The 17,662-nt window shown below is 37.7% G+C and overlaps 1 protein-coding gene across 1 annotated transcript in view; it reads right to left on the reverse strand.

The window, feature by feature from the left end:
* RB1 (RB transcriptional corepressor 1) overlaps window positions 1-17,662 on the reverse strand; it is a 71,458-nt gene that overhangs the window by 2,124 nt on the left and 51,672 nt on the right. Inside the window, exons 18-26 of the mRNA XM_051779310.1 lie at window positions 5,970-6,088; window positions 5,451-5,596; window positions 4,626-4,771; window positions 3,958-4,062; window positions 2,806-2,919; window positions 2,555-2,721; window positions 1,634-1,664; window positions 1,165-1,307; window positions 818-867 (exon numbers count right to left, since the gene is read on the reverse strand). Of these exons, the coding sequence (XP_051635270.1) occupies window positions 818-867; window positions 1,165-1,307; window positions 1,634-1,664; window positions 2,555-2,721; window positions 2,806-2,919; window positions 3,958-4,062; window positions 4,626-4,771; window positions 5,451-5,596; window positions 5,970-6,088 (1,021 nt within the window). The remainder of the gene's footprint in view (window positions 1-817; window positions 868-1,164; window positions 1,308-1,633; window positions 1,665-2,554; window positions 2,722-2,805; window positions 2,920-3,957; window positions 4,063-4,625; window positions 4,772-5,450; window positions 5,597-5,969; window positions 6,089-17,662) is intronic.

The following is a 17,662-nucleotide window of genomic DNA, read 5'->3' on the forward strand; positions in this document are numbered from 1 at the left end:
TTGGCAATTCTTGCTAAATCTTACACATCTTAGAAAATTTCTTCCACCTGTTTACTCAAGTTCTCATTGTTTCTGTACCCTCACTGTGTCCATTTGCATCCTTGAGGTGGGCAGATGGTCTGTATCACACAGGGAATCTTGCTTTGTTGCCAGGCAGATGCTGTGGGCTGAGCAGTGCCCACATCCCAAAGCCAGCTGGCCAGGAAATGCCTTTTCCCCTCAGTGGCACACACTAACACCACTGGACATGAGATAGAACTCTCCTTCTTAACCTCTGACACAAATAAACACTGAAATATTTCCCCTACCTTAAAATAAAGGAGAGGTGCCCAGATCCACACTCATACCTATCTTGATGAGCAAGGTAAGAGTTTTTAATGGGCAAATCTGCTCAGCTACAGAGCTCAGATTCCACTAGACAGTGAGAATGCCTGGCCAGACCAAGTGTGCTCCTTCTCGGGAGCAGAAAATACAACTCATGTGTGGATGGGGTTGATTTGCTTTCCCTGAGCTAGATCTGAGTTTCATTTGAAGAAACAGAAAACTGATCCCATAAAATCTGAAAGAAATGCTAATCCACAGTAGAAGAAAAAGCAGTCAGACATTTTAGTATAAAAGACAGCAAAGCAACAAACAAAACTACATGAAGCATTTTCCTGTGTACGTAAATTTCCATTTTGTAATCTGCATTTTTAAAAAACCCAAGCAAGTTACCCAAATGACATCAGTGTTGAACAAAATTTTCATCTGAGTGGGCCCAAACTGTTCTATCCAAGGCACTCACTGCTGTGCAGTTTATGAGGAAAATAATACTTACTCATTTCTGCAAGCTTTTGTTGGAACTTGGACTCCTGGGGTAGGTGTTTGCTGCAGACAGAAACCATATGATTAAGTCAATAAAAATACCTCTTTATCCTTGTAACCTAAACTTTAAATTAAGGTTAGTTCATTTCGGTGTTATCACCTTCTCTTACACACACTGAATAAATCCTTCACTTCTGACATCAAAGCGTCCAATTGAGAAGCATGATGCTACCATCTCATTTAATACAGTTCCTGAAGTTCATAAATTAACACAAGTCAGGATATCGGGAAGAAGTTAGGATGGAAGGCCCCAAGAGCTAAATATATGTAAGATTACTGAAAGGCCAAGGACAGTCTCACCTTCCATCCGCCTCGTCTTGCCCCTCTATATCAAAGCGCAGCCTCTTCAGTGGCTTTGGAGCAGCACTTACTTCTGCGCTGCGCTTCAGCTGGCCGTCACTGTTGCACAACATCTGGTTTATTTTTTGAAACTTTTCAGAAGTCTGAAGTGACAAGAAAATGAGAGAAATAATTGTCGATGAATCCTGAAATGATTCCAACTTTCCAGATTATCCACTAAAAAAATTAGGAGTTCTAAAGCTCTGTGGAGTTTTAAGAACCCTGGCTTCTGCCACAGCAACTTAAAATAAACTGCAGCACATTTTAAAAGTGCATCTGGATACTTGGAAGGAGTTAAAAGAACTTTCCCGTAATTACTACATTTAATTAGACACACTCACTGCCCAGTTCCAGAGATGTGAGCAGGTTGTCTCATTCCTCCAAAAGTTACACGCATTTAAGACCAGACATTAAACATGTTAAAACTCACCCCAAACGATTCTCCAATTGACACCAAAATTCTGCCAAATGAAGAAGAGAAGTGTTTAAGATTAAGCTACATTTAACAATCACAGAAGCATCCACTAATTTGCAGAGCTTAGCACAAGGCATTAACACGGTTCCTTCTTCTCTCTCTGCATTAACAGTGCAAACTCATACTGTGCTTTACTGCAGTGAGATATTTTTCTCTGGGCCAGTGAATGCTGAATCACCAGATCAACTGTATCACACAGACAGAAATGAAACTGTGGCTTAAAAAAACCAGAGAACCCCACAGTCTATCCCTTATCACCAGGAAGACCCTTCTGTGTTGGGTACCCAGACAATCATCCTTTCATCTTTACCTTTAAGTGTTTGCTAATCAAAACCATGCAGGACTTCAACCTGAAATACACAGTAACATTTAAACTTTGGTACACAGTGGGCCAGATGCACTGGGACTCGCTTGATCCTAGTTTGAAAAGCCACTGGAAAACTGGCACATTTGCTGTCATCCTCACCCACTAAGAACTACTGACCAACACTTTGAAATGTTCTGTTCAGCCAACTAAATAAACATTTTGTTCCAAAAAAGTATTTTCCCTTTGAACAAGCTCACAAAGCTCATCTGTTTTTCAGGAGTGTGATCCAGAGTCAAAGCCAACAACATTTAAGCAACTAGGTCAGGAAATTCCTCTCTGGGGGCGTAAAAAAAACCGGGAAAAAACAATCAACAAAAACCTCCTTGAGCACAACAGAAAAGCACTCAAAAATGAATAAAGGTTTCAAATAGGGGACACAAACTTTTAACCAGAAAAGATATAACAGCCACAGACTACTGAGAAAACAGACTGCAGTTTTCTAATTTGCTTCCACTAAAATCCCCTGAGTACCTTTAATTTAGTCAAAGAAATGCTTGTCAACAACCTACCTTGACCTTGGAGTCATCTTTGTGGGTGACTGAAATCCATCAGAGAATTTGTATGGGCTCTTCAAAGGTGAGATGTAGATGTTATTGCCAGCAGGGACACGCCGAGGAGAGTTGGAAAACTGGTAAGGGCTGCGAGGAATGTGTGGGATGGGTGACAGAGTAGGAGGCTATAAGAAAAATAAAATAATCATAAGATTTTATTGTCCATATATTTCTAGTCCACTGAATAATGAACAGAGCTAATGGCTTACCCTGTTGGAAGCATACTGCAAAATGTTTGTTTTCAGCTTCTGCATAAACACTAAGTTGTAAAAGACTATAATGGAGTCATATTGTTCTTCCCGGATAAGAACACGTTTAAAAGTCTACATAGGGTGAGAAAATCATACACAAGTTAAAAAAAAAAAGGAATGAAAATTTTACATTTGACAAACTTATAAAACCATTCATAAAGTCTGTGTTAGATAATAGCTAGGATGGCATGTGGACTGTGTGCAAGCCATTGTACCTACTATTCAGAACTGCTCTAAACTGTTAGGTTTTTTTTCCAAACATGTATGAACACCAGTAGAAGCATCTACTTCATTAGCTGGCACAGTCCCTTAGTGCGAATGCAGTTCTAACATTTTCCAAATTTAAGCTCCTTTTGCTTTCACGCACACATGTGTCAAAACGTCTAGACTACTGTGCATGCTGTGGAAGGCTAAAAAAACTCATTACTGACCTGATGTGGATAAAATAGTTCTATAGGCTTGGAGACAAAGTCTGGAGTTTAGCCAAGATCCACAAATACACTATGAGAAACTCTGCTACTCAAAGGATGCCTACAGTTCCTTTAACTGGTGAGGATTTTTCTATTGATTTAATTATTGTGTTGTGCAAAAATTTCAGTACATGAAAGCTCCTATGAAGAAAGAAACTTCTTAATGTTAGAATTAAGCCTGCAACTTTAATTCATACTCAGCTGTTTGATATATAAGCATACATCTCTATTTCATATCAAACCGTATTTCTATTGAAAGTTTCTGTAGAAAGTTATCTGCTTCTCTTCCCTTAATGCTCCATGGGAAGTTAGATAACTCCTAAAGGAACTTGTGTTATTTTTGAAAATCCTATTAGCTCTACACATAAATCTTTCATCTAGTCTCCAAATAAAATCATAAACCATTATTTAGTATCTTTAAAAAAATGGAATGAGGTTTAATTTATGCAATAAATCTTTAAAAAATCTTTTAAAAAGATATTTAGTATTAGAGTCCGTTTTCTCCTCCACAAAATGGAGATGCAGTGAAGTAGAAGTTTCCTTTGTATGTTCAAATGTAGTTTGTTTTATTTTGATTTCAGAGAGAAAGAATTAGTTTATAACATTTTTATGGAGGAGTAACTTTTAAGAACTTCCATACCTCTTGATTTGTGTTGCAAAGCTCCTTGTATGCAGAAACTATTATTTTAAATCGAAGATCTATATTCTTTACTTTGCATATGCCATACATGGAACACATCATGATCTATTAAAGAAACAAGACAAGACAACTGAACATGCAGAAAATGAAATCACCTTCGTCATTTCAAGTTAAGAAATAAGCTTTCTGTTACTGTTAGTGTTCCGTAAACTAGCCTGCAATTCAACTTCATAAGAACTCCCAGAACGTAAGTCATCTACTGTTACCTCTATTTCTGTATGACAATCAACTAACTGGAGCTGATAGTATCTTCTAAAACTCATTTCACACATTGCAATTTTAGAGTAGAATAACAAAACATTTATCAGCCACCCATGTGGTCTTCCCAAAGAAAATCATTATTTTCTTATGCAAATTATTAGAAATTGTGGTGTGCTACATTATTTTGAAAATAGATGAAAATGGTATTTGACAATGCCATAGTGAGTAACTGCCAGTGCTTAAAAAACTGAGATGAGAGACTTCAGTCTAAATTAAGTTCTCCTCTCAGTGATCAATAGAAAAATAAAAACTCAAGAGTACAATTTCTGATGGTTAAAGAATGTCTAAGAAACATTTTGTTCAGCAGAGTCTTTTTAAGCTTTTCGAAACTTTTTTGTTCATGTTACCTGGTCCAAGTGCCTGTCTCTCATTAGCTCATACTCATTTTGCAGTGTGTACTGGAAGAGGGTCCAGATCAAGGGTTCCAGGTCAGGATGTTCGGAGAGAAGCTGAAGGAACAGCGTATGTAGCCGACGATAAGCCAGAAGATACACTTTAGAAACAGAGAGGAAAAATAAACTGGAATTGTAATAATAGGGGCATACAAAAGAAGAATGCAATGGAGGATCGACAGCAATTGAACGTTTGCTGTCTCCAACTACAAAAACTACAAGACATCAAATGAAGGTAGTAAAAGCCAGTTTTAAAATAAATGGAAAAGATTCTTCATACAAGAGACAGTGGACATATGGAAGGCCACACCAAACAATGCTGCACATGCATGTCTACGTCAATTCAAAAAGAGCCTGAACAAGCATTTGGAACATGAATCTGCTGAGAGTTACTAATCTGACACAGTGCAAAAGGTTCAGAAAAAACCCCGAGCTGGACAAAGTCAAAGCTTGGGAAAGCATTCAGGGGAAGCACTGTCCATGCTTGCCCAGTTCTTTAGCTTCCCAGGATACCTATTTACGGTCACTGCTGGGAAAAGAAGAACCCTCCATCTGAGCCCATACGGACATTCTTACAGTCAGTAGGTAAGTTTTCAGTTCAAACTTCCAGCGTGCAGAGCGCACCCATTAACCTGCTGGCACCATTTTACAGTTTCCTCCAGAGGGTCTGCACACTGTTCACTACAGATTCTACAATAATCTTTTAAGAAATCTTGAGCACCAAAACAGATAAATAACATGAGATAACTGCAAATGTCAGCACATACAGAAGTAACAAACCTTTTTTATAGAACAGAGAGAGGGAGGTAGATTTTTGTGGTTTCTGTGTTTGCGGAGTCGCACCAGATTGAGCATCTGGAGTGGAATTAGCACTTGGAGGAGGTCCAGATGCTTTCTTCTTAGGAGATTTCACAGGAGAAAGGTAGCTGGAGATTCAACATATATTAAGCAGTTAATATCACAGGATAAAAGAACAATTTTATATGAATAATACTTGCAGGAACTCTTCCTTAAGAAATTAATTGCTATTGCAACCTGTTATCCTCAATACCTGATAGAGGGACTTATTTATTCCTAGGCAAATGAGATAACAGTTTGCAGTTACAGGTTTGATGGATCTTAGAAAAACAGATTTCAGCATTTGATTTAAATTTATACGAGTAATTAACATCTGCAAATATGACAGTTTAACAAAACCTAAGTACCAAGCCTAACAAGTAGGAAAACAGAACAGAGGTGAATTTTAAGGGTGATATTAACTTCACATTTTCCTAGACTTCAGGTATGCATGTCACTTACAGGTCTGCAGCAGTGTGATTATGTTGCAAAGGTGTACTGGGAGTCGAAGTGGTCTCAGGCTGATCAGTTTGGCCTTCTCGTTCTTTTGACTGCTTGATAAGATCAAACAGAGGCGACCCCTAGAAAAACACATTGTACTAAGAATAGACAACCACTTTAAATGGATTTGGTTCCCTCTTCTCCAAAAAAATCTACCAAAATATGATCCTCAATAGAAGATTAAAGTGTTGAAGTACTTCAGAACACTCATATTTTGCCAGATAACTTTTAACTATTAAATACACCAAGCACATTTTTTCTTGTTTCATCAGCAATCCATTAGATATAGGCTAACTGCAGATTTGAGACACAGTTGTATTCTAGAATCCCTTACTACTTCCTATTAAATAGCCATTCCTGAAAAGAAGACCAAACAATACAAGAAAATACATAAAATGTCGCATTTCAAAAAATAACAAAAAAAACCCCAACACAAAAAACCCCAAATCAACCAACCAAACAAAAAACAATCAAAGGAAATCGCAACCCATTGGTGACTGAAAGTTACTGCTGTACCTGCTGTCAATCTATTTCTGCTACAACATCTACCCAATATTTTGCATATGATAATATACAAACCAGGGTCATAACTCATTTAACTGCACTGGAGACTTTAGTCTCTGCTGTATCATGTTGCAGAGCCACCTCTGGCAAGAGTTTAAGTGATTCTGGATTCATTAAGTCTGTGCCTTCATGGTCAAAAACAAAAAACATTTTGATTTGAGGTTAATTATCAATACTTTAGGCAAGGCAGTTGGAATACATTGGAAACTAAGAGCTTGAAGTAGAAAGTGATGCAGAGAGAATGTAAGAGGAATGGAAAGGTTCTGGGTGAAGCAACATCAGCACTTCCGCTGATGTTAGTAATAAACAGCAGTCTTGCAGAAACAAAATCTCAGGCTGCTTGTGTGTCATGCACAGAGTAGAATTATGCTGAGACAAGAAGACTGCATGGGAAAATATTTTGGGACCGGATTTATAATTAATTTTGAAAACACAGGGTTGGTGGCTTCTAGATTGTTTTGTTTTCTTCCAACAGAAGACTCATCCTTGAGCACAATGTTGCCTCTCAAAAGTACAGTATCAGAACTCCTGAAGCAACAGAGGAACATTTGATTAGCAAATATCTGCCTTCTTGGGGGGGAAGCAGTGTCCATAGTACCAACTGAGGACAAAGTGGGCAAAAACAAACATTCAGCATTTTCCTGAAATGATCTCCCCAAAAGACAGTAGTAAAATCAGTCAGCTCATTGCTTTGTACACAATGCATCATCAGATGGTCTATGTATGGTCTGTTTGAACCTACAAATGCACATTATTAATACTAAAATGTGATGGCACAGATGATAAATCTGCAGCTACGAACAAGAGCACAGCATGCATCTAAAGTATGCAGCATCACCCGGCTAAGGCAGTAAGACATGGCCTAGTAAAACGAGACTAGATTTATGAGAATTAAAACTAGCATTAAGACATTTCTCATTTAGACTTATTTCTAAAAAAACAACACGTTTCTTCTGAAGTGCATCAAATAAAAATTTAGAGCAACAAGATGAGAGTGATGAGATTTACAATTTTTCACACCGTGCAATTTTTAAATTATGATTTTGGCAATACTGGAGGTGTTTCATCCATAACATAAAATACATCAGTTACTGATTCATAACCACACAGTTATTTCTGTACTGTTTCTCCACCAGTTCAGCTCTTGGGCTGGTTTGCATAATTTTCCCCTGCACTTAGTAGTACACACACTCCTCTCACTTGTTTCTCTCAGCATTGCACTTGCTGCAAGCACAGACACATTACCTTCTCCATTTCTCATTCTTCTGGTCTCTTCCTTTTTATTATTCCCACCATTCACTATGCTCTGAAGAATCCAAGTTTCTTTCCCAGAGCAATAATTAAATTATTGATGAGATATCTTGACTAAGAGTGAACCCTGCTTCACTCATTTCATATTTTAGCTATTTATGACTGGGAAAGTATTGTTTTGAATGAAACATCAGTAGGAGGAAAAAGGGTTGATAAAGGGGAATGAGAGGTCTAGGAATAGAAGCAAAAATTATTATTTTTGAGTTAGCACTTGAGACCAGCAGTTCCAGGTCCTCTCTCACCCCTGCTATAATTTTCACTATTCCAAGTGTGATTTCATTAGATAAAGTGAGGAGGCACAGCAGCTTGCTACCAATGGAAGAGATCTGCTTATTTTTTCATAATTTCCACTCCTCCTCTTCTACCTGCCAGCCTTGACAATCAGTTGACCTCAATGTAAGTGGAGCTGATGCACTAAGACAGCAGAAAGTTAACAGAGAAAGCAAACCCAGATTTAGGTCCACTTCGCAGAGAATCACAAGCAGAGCCAGAATAATCAGTAAGAACAGACGAGGCAGCAACACTGGGAGCAAAGCACAAAAGAGCAGAGAACAAAGTACAAGATGTCCTGCATTTACTGACAACAACCTGTTCCATAAACTGTTCGGCAAGTGAAATTTATCTGACAGGAATATAGAAAACCTACTGCTGCTTTCCATCAGTTAGATGAGCCACAGTCAGCAAAGGGATATTCTTTGTGCAGAAACATCTACTTATAGAGACCCAATAGCAAGATGCAGTGAGCCCAATATTTTTTGGCTCCCACAAATACTAATTGACACTGTAGTCAAAAACAAGGCAAGATAAACAGGATGTTGCAACCCAGCCGGGCCCAGCAGCACAGAGGTGCCAGCATCAGTAATGGCAGGATGTGAGACAGCCTGATTCAACACGTGCCCTTGGGCAAACCACAGCTGTGTCACCTACACTGACTGCACAGCCTTTGTTAGCCCTTTGGCTGCATGAGCAGGAAGAGGGCATTTAGTTTTCAGACCTGGTGAAATTTCTGTTTTGTTTCCACCTTCCTCTCACACTTCAGATGCAGCCCTCTGTGTTCTTTCCCCAGGGAGCCCTACCACTCTCAATGGTACCTTTCCAAATGCATGGTCAGGTAGTTGGATGAATAGGAGCTACACTGACAAGACTGGTGCCTCACAAAAAAAGTGTGTGCCATAATGTAGAATTATGTAGAGACAAGTTTTCTCAAATGCAACTACCCCCCATCCTGAGAAACTGATGGGTTTAATTACAGCCTTGTCTCCTTTCTTTATATTTACTCATGGAAAATAATTCTGTTTAGTGAATTCAAAGCACGTCGTGCAGCTTGCAGGGAGTTTTCAAGCTCACCAGGGCAAACTTCAGCTTTAGTTCCACTATTTGATATTCAACGCTCAAATGAACAAAGTATAACATCATTAACCAGGCAATTACCAGTCCTCTAAGTAATAGTCACAAAGAACTTTAACCCCCCGGTCCAGCTTAATCGAACGGGAATGTTTATTGGGAACTTGTTTCTAAAGTGATGTTATTCATGCTATCTTGTACAAATTTTATATTGCTTTTTATAGCTTTTAAGCAGCACTTGAGGTGAATAGGTCACTTCCAATGCGTTCCTTTCACGTGAAAGCAGATTTGCAGTTTTTACTTTAATTTAATGCTCAGTAAGTGATTAATGTTACTAGATGCAGCCACAGAATAAATTTCACTAATTAAGCAAAATGCTGCTTTTCATTTGAGACTTCCCTGTGATGGCTACAGAAACCCCCTTTTATTAGTGTAAAAAAAGGAGAAAGCAATGAAGGCTTAAAATTTCTCAAGGTCAAAAGGCCACTGGCATCAGAATGAAGAATAAGACTGAAATTTGACTCACTCCCCTCTCACACTACCCAGGGCTAACTAAATCCCCAACGCTATATCTGTGAATTAAGTGGGGTTTTGTTAAGTGAAGCTTTGTAGGATGCTTCCCTGCAGCAACACCTCCATCACAGCCATCTGCAGTGATTTTTCCCCATCTGAAAGCTCCTTTCATGGACAAAACAGGCAGAATTTCTTGTTGGCTAATCTTTATTTGGCTACAGTGAAACTACAGGACACACAGGTGCTTCCCAGCTTCCCAATCTTTGTATTGGCTCTATCTCAACAACATGTTTAACTAGACTTTGGTTTCCATGAAAAGATTAAACAAAAGACCTACATCCTTAAATATGGGGAAGAGCTACCCTAGGGTTTGGGTGTACTCCACTGACCATAGAGAAAGACCCTGAGCAGATTTAAGCAGTGCTATTAGCACTCACAGATTTTTAAAAACTGCTTTTGTCTTTGTTTTCTATAAGCTTTATATTTTTATTCTTTATAATAATTTCCTAATACATACCCAGGTTCTAGTTATCTGTTCACAATAAATTTTAATGCAGTGTTTAGCACTTAACTATGCATATATCTTAATGCCAAGGTCCCTAGGGTGTTTTTTTATTTATTTTTGGGGGGATTTATTCTGGTTTTCAAATTATTGAATCAGTCAATACAATACATAATGTTAAACAATTTTCTTTTTCATAATGTACTAAAAGAGGGCTGTGATTTACAGGGTAAAACAAAGCCAGTTTAGAACTGACAGCTTTGGAATGGAAGTGCAAGGACTGGATCGGCACAAGCTATTTCCAACCCTCTTCCCAATTGCATGCCCAGAAAGTTGACTTTTGCTTGCAACTTTTGAAAGTTGCCTTTTCAGAAGTTTCACATGATAATTAGTTATCAGAATTCTGAAATAATTTAGGCCTGCCAAAGCAAAGTACAACTCACAGTCTAAACTGAAACAATATTGACCATGAAAAAAACAGTAATGTTAAGGATCGTGTCCTAATTTCACACATATAAGTTGTGTTACATAAATTATGTTCCCATTGGGGCTTCTACTTACAAAATTTATAAAGAAAAACATTAAAAATTGCAGTGTTAATGATTTAATTCATATAAGAATACAGACAGATCTGCTTTTAACTCCTTACAGCATGTGCATGTTTAATACAAGTCCTTACTCATATCCAGCATTTAAGATGAAGTAATAGGGTCATTAAGCCTTGTGAGGATCTTCTTTTATCTAGTGATAAAGAAGTTAAATCTCTCCAGTCAGAGAAGGAAAGCCAGGCCGCCACAGTCTGGGTATGAATCTTAAAGTTTTGTTGCTTTAAATGATGCTGCAAATCCACTCTCCTCAGAGTTTTGTGATAACCTACTCTTCCTCAAAAGTCTCTGGAGAGACCTGGCAAATCTTGTTGGAAATAAAACATTATTTCAGAAAACAAATACCATAGTTTTCAACCCCTCCACTCCCAAAATTACTCTTTACCAAATGAAGACTGATTAGTCAATTCTTCATGTTTTACAGGGTCTCTTAACAAAGGTCCATGGGATGACCTCATTGCACAAGAGTGATAAAAGAACATCATTAAAGTATCCTTCCTAGTAAAGGAGAAAAAAGTCCGTGAAAACAGTTTTTAAATTTTAAATATAAAGATGATAGACCTTCTCTGTTAACATAGTGACTGATACTATTGGTTATGTTCAAAACTATTACACAGACCAGTGATAACACTCAGCAAACAGGGAAATTTCTGACAGAGTTATTGCTTTATAGCTCTGCAACCAATTACCAGTTGAAGGGAGAAATGAACCCTGGTCATCAGGAATGCTCCTGTTTGCCAAGCCTGTGAGGTTAACTTTTTAAAAATCGGTTTGAAAGGTGTTTTGAAAGACAGTCCACAAGCAGAACTACAAATTTATAGACCTGGGTTTTTTTAACTATGCAGGATGACCCTGAGCAGGCTGCAGTCAGGTCTTGCACCACTTCCTTCAAGAGGTTTTTCTGCTCAACTCACACAACTGCACATGCAGGTACACAAATCAAAACAGAATACAATAACCCTTGTTATGTATTTTTTTGCTGAGCATTAGCCAAGAAAATATCATTTTAGGCTTATCTACCACACATTTTCTCCCCAAAGCAATTGTTGTGAGCATCTTCCAGATGAATCTGTGGTCTGTACTGGCAGTGCAGCTGTAGAAACAATCTCTATCTGAAGTAATTAGTAACTGTATTACCTATCCCCCCAGAGCAACCAGGCTTCAATATGACTCATTCTTGGTCAAATACTTTTCAAGATTTTTAGGCAAAAGCCAAAGGTCTCAAAGACAACTGAATGGATACCAGTTTCCCCCCACTTTCTGGATAGAAATTGTGTACACTAAACTAAAATGGACCTGATCTGAACCATGTGACTGTTGCAAATGACAATATATCAGTCAGTAACAACACATTCTGCCAAAGATCTTGAGGTTGAGAACTATAGCAACAACTTTAAACTGTGAAAACACTACAGAGTATAAATATTTTCAGCACAGGAAATAGCAAAGAGTTGCTTTAAGGGACCATTATGTTAACTGACATCACAAAGTATTAGATCATTTCTATAGTTATTTTTATATATGAAAAATTATTACACTCAGGAGCAAAACAGCACTCAAGCACTTATTTTCTTCAGAGCAACTTTTGGGCCACAAGATGTCTATCTCAGTAAAGAGAATTTATTTAGGTAATTACTATTGGAACAATCAAACAAGCTGTTACAATACCACATCACGTTTTACATCAGTTTCATTTCTAACTGACTTACACAGACCCAGTTCCCAGAACAATTAAGACAGGTTCTGGGAAATATTTTTGCAAGTACAAGTGGAAACATGACAATGAGGTGTCTCTGAGACTTTTGTTTAAAGCCAGTAATTCAGTTTCAAGTCTTGTGTTCTTTCCAGTTTCTCATTAACTGTACAAATTTAGGTACAAAGCGCCCCAAACAATTCTTTTACAACCTAAATGTGGTAAGTGTTCTAGGAAACTTCAGTGACAGCAGTTTTTGAAAGAGCAGGACAGTATCTTTTACCAACATAATCAAGGAGTCAACGAATTAGGAATTGAACAGAAAAGGATATAATAGATAATCTGCAGCAGATTGGAATAAGCTACATGCACAGAAAGACCTATTCTCTAGAAAAAGTAATATTAGCTAGGGGAAGGTATATGTCCTGAAACAATTACAAGCAGACTACTCTATGATTATTTAAAAGCAAAAATAACCATAAATATCTTGCAACATGCTTCATATAATCTAAAATAGAAAAATAGCACAAAGAAATTTAAGTTGTAAAACCAACGTGCCATGTTTTATACCAAAGCATGGCAACACAAGCATGAAAACCATTTTATGTGATGGATTTATCAACCACTTCTAGAAAACATTACAATGTGAAGAAAATTACACATGACAAAGAAGAAGGAAAAACCTGAAGTTGTAACAAAAATCAGTCATAACATTTTGGGCACATGCTTTGAGAAGAGTTTTGGTCTTAATTTGAGCCAGTACTTCCATGACTACCATTATGGAATATCTCAAGCTCAGTTAGTCTATACTTAGTGTTAGCTCAAGGCAGACAAGACCTGGCAGTCATCCTGCTGCGCTTGGCTTTCAAAGCAGAAGCATATGCAGACCTTCTGAGTGCTCAGTTGGCAGAATTTAAGATGCCTCCATTTAAACATTTCTGCCTTACAAGCAGTTATTTAACAATCAGTCAAAATGCAGTATAATAGAGGTAAGGAAGCTGCACTGGAAATCAAATTAACAAGAGAAGGTTAAAAAAAGTCTTGGGCTATTATTCAGAGTTCATTAAAAAAACATTGGAAAAGAAACAGTGGAATTCTGACAGTGTGAAACAGAATAGTAAAAAAACCACTCAAAACACCCCAAACTTTCCAACAACTTGTCTGAACAGACCTGAAACAAAAACTTGGAAAGCACTGACACCTATATTTTTTGATGTTATGCCTATTTCATACTTACTTTTTAGTAATTTTATACATCTAGTATTTCAACAATTACAAAGTATTTTCCCTACTGTTTTCTCTCAAAGTGTTACAACTAATTCTGAGGCAGATCATAGAACGAGTTAGGATGAAAGGGATCTTAAAGATCATCTAGTTGGACCCCCTGCCAGAGGCAGTGATACCTTCCACTAGACCAGGTTGCTCAAAGTCCTATCCAACCTGGCCTTGAACATTTCCAGGTATGGGACACTCACAGCTTCTCTGGACAACCTGTGCCAGTGTCCTACCAGTCTCACAGTGAAGAATTTCTTCCTAATATCTAACCTAAACCTTCCTCTGTTTAAGGCCATTCCCTCTTGTCCTCTCACCCTCGTAAAAAAGGGTAAAAAGATATTAACAGTGCTTTCCACTAAAAAAGAAAAAAAGAAAGAAAAAGTGCCCTTCTCCACTTCCCACCACTCCTCTCAAGGGCAGTTTCACCAATCTACAGCATTAGTTGGCTTCCACAACTACAAACTATAAATTTGTATAACCATATGAGAAACAATTAAAGAATTAGTAAATCAGCATTAACTTTGCATAGATCTGAAGCAGAACAAAAAATGGAATTAATATTATCAAACATGAAGAGTATCCCTTAGTAAATGATGGGAGTCAGAAGATACTTATACCAGAACATGTGGTGTATCCACAGAGTTATTCTAGGATACTTTAAATAGACTAAAGAAAACTTAAAAGAATGCAATATATCTGCTTTAACTTTTTTCTAACACCAAAAATGTAGCTGAACTAGCAAAGAAGGGTAAAAACAATAAGGGGCAAAAAACTCTAAACAATTTATTTGTGTGTGTGTATGTGGTAAACTTGGACGACAGTAACATCTGCAAGAAGTTTGAGCTCATGTTTCCACTAATAAGACCATTACTATTTTTCAGAACATAATGTAAGACGTGATATTCAGTGCCTTTTCTCATGGCCACACATGAGAATCTTTTTTGAAGACTGATCAGTGATGGCTAGCTCAGGCTCTGGAAAAACAACACTGGAAGGCGTAACACTTCCCTCTTAGATATTTAGAGCAGAATCATGCAGGAAATTATAGAATAGAATGGCTAAGGTTGGAAAGGATCACAGTGGGGCACCTGGTCCAACCTCCCTGCTCAAGCAGGGCGTTTAAAATTCAGTGCGTTTCCATTTGGATGACTTCACAGTGATGCCTTAAGGTCCATTAAGTTTTTTGATTTTTCTAATTTTTGTAAGTTTTTTAAGTAGTTATATAGCAGAAGTAGATTTAGAAGCAGCAGCATTTCATTCCTTTACCCTTAGCACAGAAACTCTCCAAACCTATTACCCCATTCTACACTCCCCATATCAATTCTACCCCTGAATTCCAGTAGAAATGTTTTGTTTCTCTTTAAGACAGGTCCATTCTGCTTAGAGAACACTTGTACCTTGGCCTAAACCGCAGAGTACAGTCAAACTCTGGGTAACTGTGTGACCCCTGTACCCCGAAGAATATGAAGACTGATGAAGAGAGGGTCTCAGAGACCCCAGCCCAAATTCCCAAGGGGCGTGACTGAGGGTGGTCCAGGGCAAAAGCCAGAGGGAAGATAAAACCTCGGATTGGACAAGCACTTTCCAATCCCAGTTACAGCTCTCCAAAACCTGTCAACCTCCCATCATTTTCAATAAGTTGAAAATAATTTTTAAGAAAGGATGGGGTACAGGAATAGAGAGTTCACTTAAAATTGACTTTTTTTTTTTGTATCATCTCTACTATAGAGGTAAGCTCCAAAATGATTATCTCAAAAGAAGTAAAACTCCTATGAGATTAAAAAGTCATAGCTCTCATAGATTTATGTTGCATTTTAATAATGAAGATCTGCCTCCCTCAGAAAATATAAAGAATAAAAAGAAGACTTGAAAACACAAGCTGATCTTGAAACTTCACCACATTGCTTCTAGTAATAAAACAAACCATTTTCATACTGACTTAGGTATATATATTAAGTTGTTCTGTGTACCTATACACTTTTGATACCTCAGAGAAAGACAGACAAAGAACATGTAAATAGCTGTCAAATTTAAAGGAGTTACTTTAATTTGGAAGCACTTTTACTCTGCTGTCTTCACTTTCACTGTAAAGAAAATGCACATTTCTGCTTTTAGTTAGTTAGTGTGGGATCTGTTATGGGTAGCTCCACTGACTTCACCACAAATGTACTGATACCAAACAAAACCCAAAGTGTGCCCACAAGCACAGCCAAACAGCAGCCAGAAGCCTTACATATAAACATATGTTTGTATGCCGCTGTTTAAAAAAAGCTCATACAAGGCACCTCAGCTAAGATACAACAATCGAGTAGTTCTGCTATGTAGACTTCTCTATTTTGTTTTTTAACTTAAGTATCTTACAAGTTCCTCATTAATCATTCAGCAGGCATTTTCTGTAGCTACTCTAAAGCACATAAACCAATTACTAAGCCACAGCAAAAACAAAACAGGTTTTACCATTCACTTTCAATGAAGTAAGAGGCTGCTAATTAATACATTTCTGAGGTCAGACCCACAAATGACCATTTCAACCTGAATCTATCTCCCTGCTACCTGACTCTCTATTTTGTCTATTTTAAATGCAGGTGAAATGAGGTATCTGTAGCATATTGTGTGTGATTTTCTAACTCTCTAGATTGGTTGGCAGTCTTTAGACCATAGCATGACAAGAAAAATGGAAACCAATACCAGCAGTGAAGCCAGTTGGCCCAAAGCACCCTGAAGTCAGTAAGAAAACTAACAGCATCTTCAATTCACTATGGATTGGATATTTGCCTTACAAAGCTGACATCCTTTATCACCTCTATTAATCTTAAATAGGAAAGCATGACTATGCATACTGTGTCTGTATTACCACTCATTTTTATCCTCCTTTGTGGAAAAATCAATTAGGTGTATATTGCTCTCTTTTATTATATTATAAATACCACTATTTCAAACTACTTATATGAAAATAAATTACAGGGTAGTAGACCAGAAGCATAGATCTCACTCTTGAGCTTAGATGAGCCTTTTAAACCTCACACAGTCAAACACTAAGTTAATGTCTGGCCAAGAGTCAAAACAATACAGATTTTAAAGCCTCAAAGTTGAACTTTGCTACAACACTTGCAGCACTAAATCAGTCAAAGTGCACTGGCGCTTCTCTAAGTTAGACATTTGCACTTTATGCTTCATCCCTTGCTTCACCATTAGCACAGCTATGACTTAAAATTATGTATTTTTTAGGATTAGTTTTAAACCAAACAGTTTTTCTCATTCATGTATATGCATACATACACACAGCACAAGGGAAGAAGCACAGAGGCTTAAACGGACAGCGGTAGGACTACTTCAAGTAACAGCCCACATTCAAACTGCTTAAGTCAACCATAAAAACTGTATCAGAACCCAATGAATTACAAAAGTACAGAGAAATTTAAGGTAATATTTGTAAGCAGAAGTAGGACCTTTGTGATCTTTCCACAACAGTCGGTACCTGATCCACTCACTCTTATCCCTTGCCCCCTCATTGAAGATTTTTTTTTCTTTCAGAGACCACATAAGTGATAACTACTGAAACTTAAAGCTAATGACTTTCAATACTACTGCTTCTACCTCAGATTTTAAAGACTTGCATAGCCAAAAATTAACCTTTTCCAGCTATAGCACTGAACCACTAAACCACCATAGATAACAGCTGAGAAAGTTCAACAAAACCCCGAGACTTGAGTAAGGAGTGTGCAGGACAGTGCATGCTGCTCAACACTACCTGGATCTTCCTCTACCACCATCACTGGAAGTACCCTGTAGGAGTAAAATAGTATTGCATGGATATCTCACTGGGAACTGGAGCATAAAGCTTCTG

This window comes from Manacus candei, unplaced genomic scaffold (assembly GCF_025592945.1).
Source record: "Manacus candei isolate 608988 ecotype Guabito, Panama unplaced genomic scaffold, ASM2559294v1 h1tg000014l, whole genome shotgun sequence".
NCBI classification, from domain to species: domain Eukaryota; kingdom Metazoa; phylum Chordata; class Aves; order Passeriformes; family Pipridae; genus Manacus; species Manacus candei.